General features: G+C 41.2%; 1 protein-coding gene across 1 annotated transcript; it reads left to right on the top strand.

The window, feature by feature from the left end:
- The first annotated feature begins 358 nt into the window (after positions 1–358).
- On the top strand, positions 359–1,738 carry LOC127104321 (uncharacterized). The gene has a single exon (XM_051041508.1). It carries the CDS (start codon positions 359–361, stop codon positions 1,736–1,738), a length of 1,380 nt encoding a protein of 459 aa, XP_050897465.1.
- The last annotated feature ends 8,177 nt before the right edge of the window (positions 1,739–9,915 follow it).

Raw genomic sequence — 9,915 nt, forward strand, 5'->3', positions numbered from 1 at the left:
GAGGGAACTGGCTTCTCAGGTTGAACCACCTCTTGCTGAAAAATAATTGGCCGAACTGTTTATCGACACTGTCCAACCCCAATTCTACGAGAAGATGGTTGGAAGTGCTTCTTTGGGATTCTCCGAGCTTGTTGCTATAGGAGCTCGCGTGGAATATGGTGTAAGGAATGGCAAACTGGAGGCTGTAGCTGGAACTTCAAACGCTAATCAAAAGAAGTTCTCTGGAGGGTTTACTAGAAAGAAGGAAGGGGAAACAAATGCTGTGACTGCTGGTCAAGGAAGAGATCCTCCAAGAAGGAGACCACAACAATACTCACCTCAACAGTATGTTCAACAACCAATTCCCTATTAGCAACCCATGTATCCCATCCAGTATGCTCCGCAACCATACGTAGATGTTGTGACGCCTGCATTCAATCAACAGCCTGCTCAGGCTTATCAAGCGCCTCCAGTCTATCGACCAGCTCCAGTTCAACAACGTGCTACGGCCCCTCCAGCTTATCAACAAGCACTAGCAGCTCCTGTTTATCAACAGCCGAGAGCTCAAGCGCCAAGGCAAAATGCTCAGAACCAGAACAAGAGGCAAGGGGAGAGGGCGACCTTCAATCCAATCCCAATGTCGTACACTGAGCTTTATCCCTCCTTGTTGCAAAAGGGTTTGGTGGTTCCTAGACCTGTGGGACCTCCACCTGATCGTCCGCCTCCCTGGTACAACCCTAATGCACACTGTCCTTTTCATGAGGGTGCCCCCGGGCATGACCTAGAGGGTTGTTACGCTCTAAAGCATAGGGTTCGTGAACTGATTCAGAGTAAAATTTTGTCTTTTAAGGACATGGGACCGAATGTGAAGAACAATCCTTTTCCTCCCCATGGAAATCCTGCAGTAAATGCCATTGAAGACGCTTCTGTTGGTGTTACGGTTGATAAGGTGGATGATGTAAAGACTCCTTTGGCAGCATTCCATGCCCGATTGGTGGAAGCTGGCATGATTAATGTTAATCATGAAAATTGTGAAGAGTGTGCTACATACCCAAAGGGATGTCAAGTGGTACGAGACAACATTCAAGATTTGATGGATAAAGGAGTGCTTCAAATATCCAGTGTTGTGAGGAACGAAGACGTGTTGGTAATTGAACCTTGTTTCAATTTACCTGAACCAATTGAAATCCCATATTATAGTGGTGGAGTGGTTCCAGTGAATAGTAAGCCGTCGCCTGTGGAAATATGTATGCCCACGCCTTTTCCCTACGAGAGCACCAAGGCTGTGCCTTGGAAATATGAGATTACTGTTGTGGATAAGGTTGTTGAAGGAAGTGCAGACGTTGAAGTGACAGAAACTGTGAGTGAAGACGTCCCCAATATTGCAGGGATGAGCAGAATGACCCGTAGTGGTCGAATCTATACGCCTGAATTCAATGTGATTCCTCAAGGGCCGACCAAGGAATCAACAGTTGTAGCTCCCACTAAAGAACCCGAAGTGGTTCAATCCGAAGATGCTGTTGAATTCTTGAAGCTGATCAAGAAAAGTGACTACAAGGTTGTGGACCAGTTGCATCAAACACCATCTAAAATCTCTATTCTATCTCTGTTATTGAACTCCCAATCCCATATGGAGGCTTTGTTGAAGGTGCTTGCACAAGCTCATGTAACACAAAGCATAACAGTAGACCAATTTGATGGAGTAGTTGCAAATATCACAGCCTGCAATTTTGAGCTTCAGCGGAGAGGAATTACCTGAGGATGGACAAAATCACAATTGTGCTCTCCATATCTCGGTAAAATGCAAAGATGATGCTTTGGCAAGAGTGTTGGTTGATACCGAATCTTCTCTGAATGTTATGCCAAAAAGAACACTCGCCAAGTTGTCTTATCAAGGACCAGCTATGAAGCCTAGTGCCTTGGTAGTGAAAGCTTTTGATGGTTCCAGGAGAACCGTGATTGGAGAGGTGGAACTGTCCATATTGATTGGCCCTCATGTATTCCCGATTAATTTCCAAGTCATGGATATTAATCCAGCATATAGCTGCTTGCTGGGACGTCCGTGGATTCATGCTGCAGGGGCAGTCACCTCCACTTTACACCAAAAGATGAAGTTTGTGGTGGACAATCAACTAATCATCATTTCTGGGGAGGAGGACTTTGTGGTTAGTCACCTTTCATCCTTCAGGTATATTGAGGCTGATGAGGACGCTTTGGAAACTTCTTTCCAAGCTCTTGAAATAGCCAATGCCACTTTTATGGAAATGAAGGACCCTGTTGGGAAAGCTTGTTCATCTTTCGCTTCTCTGAAGAGCGCAAGGTCTAGCATCGAAGGAGGAAACCCTGAAGGTTGGGGTCAACTTATTGATATTCGTGAGAAGCATGATCGCTTTGGTCTGGGATATGTGCCTTCCGCTGCGAAAGGAGCCCGAGTCCCTGCAAAGGACAACACCCAAAGCATCCAGGAAGTATTCCTCAACACAGGATTCATCCATGGAGATCAGGTCAATGCAATTGAAGATAGCACCGAAAGTGAAGACGAGCCATGTTTGGTTTACCAGTGTGAGACAGCTTTGAAAAACTGGAAGGCGGTTGAGATCCCCAAAATTTTTCCTTTGTCAAAGTAATAATTGTTGTCTTTTTCCTTTCAAATCCTTAGCTCTGCCCAAGGCTAATGGATCATGTTGTAGGGCCCCTTTTCATTTTTCAAATAATCATTATCAATAAATGAAAGGCATTTTGTTAAATTCTTATTATTCATTTATTTTGCTCTCTCTTAAGAAAATGGCAATCTTTTCAAAAACAAAAAAAATATTTCATTTATGCATTTTCTATTTTTACTTTTCTAAAAGAAATCAATCATTCAAACATGCAGAATAAATGATAACCCCGTTGAATCCAATGACTTTAATACCTCTCATAACTTTGACTCCCCTATCTACCAAGCGGAAGAAGAGGGTGAAGAAGATTGTTACATCCCCGACGAATTGGCAAGGCTGCTCGAGCACGAGTCCAAAGCCCTTCAGCCACATGAAGAACTGGTGGAAACAATCAACCTTGGCATAGAGGAAGAGAAGAAAGAAGTTAAAATTGGCACCACACTTGAAGCAAGCGTCAAGGAGAGATTGGTTAAGCTGCTACAAGAATATGTGGATGTATTTGCATGGTCATACCAGGATATGCCAGGTCTAGACACCGACGTCGTTGAGCACAAGCTCCCACTTCAGCCAGATTGCCCGCTAGTAAAACAGAAACTCCGAAGAACGAGACCAGATATGGCTTTGAAGATTCGTGAAGAAGTCAAACGATAATTTGACGCTGGTTTTCTCGCAGTGGCGAAGTACCCACAATGGGTAGCTAATATTGTACCTGTGCCCAAAAAGGATGGTAAGGTGAGGATGTTGTAGTACCTCAAATTTGCACCTCCCATTTGTATATACATATCATTTTTTTAGGTCATTAACATTGCATTCATATTGCATAGGCCATCACATCTCATCAGGCAAGACTGATCAGGAGATTCAACTGTGCAAGCAAGCAAGAGCATTGTCCATGAGATCAAATCCCTAGGGTGGTTCCCATGAGTTCACATGATTCAAGGATCATTTTGAAGTAATTTGGCCAAGTGTTGAAGGCTCAGAATTCATCAGTCCATGTGCATATCATCTGAGGCCCACAAAAGTCAATAGAAGTCAACTGCACAGTCAACTATGGATTTGGAGGTGGGAAATGGTTAGAGATGCCTCATTCATGTTCAAACAAGTCTCATTTGACATTTCAAACATCAACATTGAAGAATTTGAAGTCAGATCAAGACTTTCCAAAAATAGCAGGTGACCTGTAATTTGAACTTTCCAAAAATGGAAAGATTTTGTACCAACTTCAACTCAAGATTACATCATTAAGAAAGCTTCAAATGAAATTTTGTCCAACATGAAAGTTGAATATCTTTCTCTCCCATTTCCAAAAAGTCCAAGATCATGGATTTCTCATGTGTGGTTGAGGAGATATGGTCCAATCATGGCAAAGTGTGGTTCAAACTTCAAATGAGCATAACTTTCAAACCAAAACTCCAATTTGAGTGGTTCTTTTTGCACTTTGATCCTTGTAACATGTATTTTCCAAGCATACTATCACTTGGCATGAAATCTCATTGCATGATCATTGGTGCATTCATGAAGATTTTTGGGAAAAATTTCATAAACTCACTTTGGTAGAACATATGCATACCAAATCAATTTCAAACCTTGCATGGGATGTTTTTAAGTGGATTTTGGGCCAGAGCATGCACTGTTCACGTGCATGAGGTGCATGAAGTAGGAAATTGCATTTTTGCACTTACACCACAAAGCTCATTAATCTCACTTGCATTTGGCCTAAACCTTTCTTAAACATGATTAGCATGGAGTATATATGCTTAATCATAACTGTTTTGATCAGAATCATCAATTGTAGATCTAGAATCACCAAATTCTCCAAATTTTCTCTCACATTTTTTTGCAAAATTCTTCAAACACAAGCACTTTTCATTGATCCATTCATCATCCTGAGGTATTGTTGAGCACATTTGGACGTGAATTCAAGAGAAATCGTGGCTGTTTGAGCTAGGTTCAAGGTGTGGAGCATCCATGGCAGTTGGAGATTCAGCTGATTCCGTGCATTATTGAGCTTCCATTTCATCATCATTCATCTCAAGAAGCATATTGGAGAAGATTTGAAGCGTGGCAAGGCTTGGAAGCAAGTGATTTCAATTATGTTCATCAAGAGGTTGGTTTTTCAACCTCTTTAATTCTCCAATTCGTTATGCCTATTGTGTAGTTCATTGATTGGTGGTAATTCTGGAACAAATTTGAAGTGATTTGATGCTATATCCACAAAGATCCGTGCATTTAAAGTTTTGATGTAGATTTGTAATTCCTTCGATCCAAGCATATTTTGATGTTTTTGCATGAATGATTTGTGGATTCTTGATGTATAATGCCTAATGATTCGAATGCTGTGCTCATTTTTCCTTTCTGGAACTTTTGAAAAAATCTGGAAAAGTTGGATGAAGATCTTCATGATCTTCATCGTGTTCTTCATTTTCCAGTTTTGCTGGAGATTTTCCTAAGGATTTTGCCACGAAACGCATGTGATTACCTGCGGATTTTTGAATGCCATGCATGCGCGCCAGGTTAGGGTTAGATGTCAAAACTACGTCGTTTTATGTGGCGCGCGCGTTTGGATTTGAATATGTGCATGGTTCGAATCCGGTTGAAAACATTTTCCATTTGCCTTGTATTTTCTCACATGTTCCTTCATATTTGCCATGCTTGCTCCATTTCATTTTTTCATTTCTTTCTCCACTTCAAAAATTCATTTAAAATTGAAAACTCATCCAAATTCATCCCAATTTTTTGCATTGTGATCGTTATCCTGTCTATTATTTTTTGATCATTAATTTCAAAGTTGTGCTTGGCTGGATATTTTTTGGTGCTAGAATGTTTAAGTACATGTCCATATTTGACCTTGCCTTGGTTATCATGTTGTGAAATGCTTGATCCTTATCCAATGAATGTGAAATTTTGCATGCTATAACTAGACACATTGCTTGACATTTTGGTGTTGATTTGGTATTTTTATCAATTGTCAATTCTGTTTTATGAATGTGCTAAGTTGGTGTGACAATTTGTGTCACACCTTGTGATGTTCAACTTGAATGATGTGTTTGCCATGCCAAATGATATCCTATGCTCCTGATTTTTTGTGTGATGCATGTTATAGATGTTGTGATTGCTCATGAATTTTGTTGGAATTATTTGAATCATTTCTGATTTAATTGAGATTTTTCATGCTGGTTGGTCACATTTGAGCTTTGAAATTGCCTTGAACTTCAATTGATCATGAAATGCTTTTGGTTAATTATATTGATGTGAGACCTTTTGGAATGTTTCAAGATGTGATTGAAGATGATTCATGTAAAATTTCATGTTCTGTTTTGAATGTTTGACCCTCTTTTGACCCTAGGCTTTGACCTAGTGGTTTGGACTCACTGTTTGGATTGTGGATTTCAGGTTAAGGTGCACCTTGCCATGATTGGAGTGGATTATTCATTTGAGTTGATTACTTGATTGATGTTGGATAATATTAAGTTGTTTTGTAGGTTTTGAGAACAAGTTGCTTAAATGGCTTGTGCCTTGCCCATTGTTGCCTAATGCTTTGTCTGTCTGTGCACTATTTCCTGATGACTGTTGTCTGTATGATTGTTTGAATTGTAAACTGATTGGTTTAGATTTTTCACAGGTACCTAAGTTGCTTTGAGTTCTTTTGAACTTGCTTTTGCTTTGCTTGGTTGCTTAACCACTGAGGTATAATTCCTTTGACTTCATGCAGTCTGGAAGACCTGTCCTGTTATGTGGGCAGGCACCTGTCTGAAGCCCTCCTTAAGAGGCAATGCTTGTGAATGTTTACTTTTGTGCCAAGCAGGTAAAGACCTCTTAAGAGGCAATTGGCAGATAAAAGAGATGTGTAATCCATCTCCTGCTACTCAGTGTGTCATTCACTTTGCTCACACACCTTGTGTTGATGCATTGTGGATAATAACCCAAGATCATGTTGTGTCAGTCACTTGTGGAGAAGAGTTCCTACATTCTGAACTCCCACACCTTCTATTTTGAGTCAAGCTCTCTCAGGCCAGGGATAAGAGCTGTGAGGTCTTACCCTCACTTCCCATTTCATCTGCTTCACCCTAACTCTCAATGTTAGGGTTAAGAGCTAACAACACCCTTTTCCAGTTGGCTTGTTTGTCGAGGTTGATATGACCCCTCGACTAAAGCCTAGCCTTGATGTTTGAGCCCCTTGTTAGTGTGTTTACTTCATGCTGTATGTGTTTGTGTGGTGTGATTGTATCCCCTAGGTTTGCTAGACTCCGCGTAGTCTCGTTTGCATGTCAAAAAAGGTAGCACGGTTCCTTCGTCTAGAACTTCCTTTCTTGCGTGAGCTTTCCTAAAACACAAACAAACATTATCCTCTCTTAAGGATACATTAACTCCTTCTACTACAGGTGAGTAAGTCTCCAGAGGTCGAGCATCCGGTAGATTGCATAGCGACGTTGTCCACTTAAAAAACACAAACCAACAAGAATAGTTTAGCCGAACTACGACAACTCTGATTCTCATGTCCAGATGAGATACGTAGGCACGAGATGCGATGTCTTGTCGAGTTTGACTGACGACTAACACTAATTCTTTTCTCTCGCCCTCGTTGCGATTGAGACCTTCCCTTTCTCTTGCCCTAGTTGCAATCAAGACCCTTCTTCTTCTTGTGTTTGTTGGAGTCTGACATAAGTCCAGCGATTGGCAGTTGGTTTCCTGTGTCTTATTTGCTTGTTGGAGTCTGACATAAGTCCATCGATTGGCAGTCGGTTTCCTGTGTGTGTGTTTGTTGGTTCGGAGTCTGATGTAAGTCCAGCGATTGGCATTCAGTTTCCATGTTTGCCTGTTTGTGTGGAGTCTGACGTAAGTCCAGCGATTGGCAGTCGGTTTCCTGTGTGGTTTTGTTTGGCGTGCGTTAGCCGAGCTACGAGTGCTCTGATTCTTCTCTGGTTAGAGAAGATACGTATGCATAGGATGCGACATCTTAGCGAGCACGTTTCCCCAGTCCCGAACTACGTCGACTCTGATGTCTGTGCCTGACAGACTACGTAGGCCCAGGATGCGATATCCTGCCGAGTCCTGTTTCTCTTGTCTTTCTGTGTATTCCTTCCAGCCTTGTGTGCGGTTTGTGAGCAGTTTTTAGCAACCTTATCCTTTCTTTTGTGTGTGGATCCCGTCGAGTACGACGGATGCGTATGGGTGCTAATACCTTCCCTTTGCATAACCGAATCCCGATCCCATCTCTCTCTGGTCGTGACACCATGTCTTTTCCAGGTTTACTTCGAGCGTTTCCTTTCCCTCATTTGGGATAAATAACGCACGGTGGCGGCTCTGTTGTTTCGTTTTCCCGCCGGTTTTTCGCGTAATGCGACAGCTGGCGACTCCACTGGGGAAAAGAGAAGTTGACCTCCTGCTGTTCCATCTTCCCTAGGCGAGTCTCTCCTAGCGCTCTCTAGGATAGGGTTTGGTTGCTTTTGCTCTTTCATTTATTGCATTCATCTATTTATTGTTTGCATTTGTAGCGATGTATTTGTCGCTATATGATTTATTGATTAAACCATAAGCAAAGCATACAATGAATTCGAGTCGCCACCGCACTTTTATTTATCCAAAGGACTGGCTAAAAAGCGAACAAAAGCCTAAGAAGTTTTACGCATAGAAAACTAATGAAAAGATCAGAGAGTCTGGGTAAGGGGTAAATTACGCAATGGGAAGGTGTTAGGCACCCACTACGTCCTAGGTACTCCTAGGGAGCCCTGTTCACACTTGTTGTATAAAATTGTTATTTGTTATGACATAAGTATTGTGCAAACATGATTGGGATGATGAGAAAAGAATATACAAGTTAATTATTTTTGTGTTCGAACGGATGAACCCGTTGCCTACGTACCTTCCATCAAAGGTAAGGATCAAAACGCCGTAGTTCGGCTAAAAGATTTCCAAAAGTTAGTGGATTCAATTTTAAACAATAGCACTGAGGCTCTTCATTATCAATGGGAGAAAACTCGACCAAGACCAACATCCACCATGCGAGGATAGCTTCGACGTACTAGAGGGGTTAACCCTGTTTTCAGTACGGAAGTCTTATAGTCGACTCACTAAGGATAAGGTGAGGTTTACATCAACCACAATGATAATTGAAACCTATGGCTAATGTGTGAAAAGATTAACAATGGACAAAGCCAAAACAATTGAATGGGTGAAATTAATTGATTGTGATTGTGAAAGTAGGGTCAAAGTATGATTAAGATTGATTCAAAAGAAGTATTATGAAATGGAATTTGAAAAAAGTCAAGGACTTGGGGTCCAGGTTTTTGATTTGAAAACATGAAGATGTTTGCACAATATCTAGAAGGTTCACCTCTTGAAATCATATAGGAGATGATTCAAGTGCGTCCTTTGGAATAGGCAATGAGCAATAGCAAAATAAGCAAACAAATGATACCGGATGCCACTCAATGGTCTTACTCCAATCTCACAAACAAAAGCGGATACCGGATACCAATAGATGGATTTACACCAATCTCCTAAACAAAGAAACAAGGATATCGGAAGCCAATAGATGGACTTATTCCAATCTCCTAAAACAAAATGAAACTTGGATACCGGATGCCAATCTGTCTGGGCTTATACCAATATCCAACATATGATCATAGGAAAGCAAATGCCAACTTGCAGGGACTTAAAATTGCATCCTCACATATAACAAATGCAAATGCATCAAGCAAAGAGAAGATGAGTGGCCAATGAGATGGTCTTATACTCACTTCCATATCACATGAGCAATGGCCAATGGATGGTCTTACAATTGTCCTCAATGGGCAAACAACAAAGATATGTCATAAAGACAAATGAGATGATCATGTACTAATGAGCAATTAATGATGATAAATGCACAAAGCATGCAAGCAGACATGTGTATATGAGATAAGCAATCAATCAATGAAGTCATTCAGCACATACTATAACCAAACAATCAGGCTCACACAAAGGGTTTGGCATTGAAGCCAACTGGAATAGGGTTAATAGTGCTCTTAACCTTGCCATTGAGGGGCTAAGGTGAAGCAGATGAAAAGATATGAGGGGTGTGCCTCATTGCTCTTATCCCTGGCCGGGGAGAGCAATTGAATATCAGAAGGTGTGGGAGTTCAGAAAGTAGGAACTCTCTCCACAAGTTAGACTCGATAGATCTTGGGTTTTTACTCACTATGCATCAACACAAGTAGTGGAGCAAGGTGAGTGACTCACAGAATAGTAGGAGATAGGCTACATATCTCTTTGATCTACCAATTGCCTTATTTAA

Source organism: Lathyrus oleraceus, chromosome 7 (assembly GCF_024323335.1).
Source record: "Lathyrus oleraceus cultivar Zhongwan6 chromosome 7, CAAS_Psat_ZW6_1.0, whole genome shotgun sequence".
In the NCBI taxonomy this organism is placed as follows: Eukaryota; Viridiplantae; Streptophyta; class Magnoliopsida; order Fabales; family Fabaceae; genus Lathyrus; species Lathyrus oleraceus.

What these genes read in the sequence shown, in the direction of transcription:
- LOC127104321 (XM_051041508.1), top strand. Translation starts at nt 359, where the DNA reads ATGTATCCCATCCAGTATGCTCCGCAACCATACGTAGATGTTGTGACG.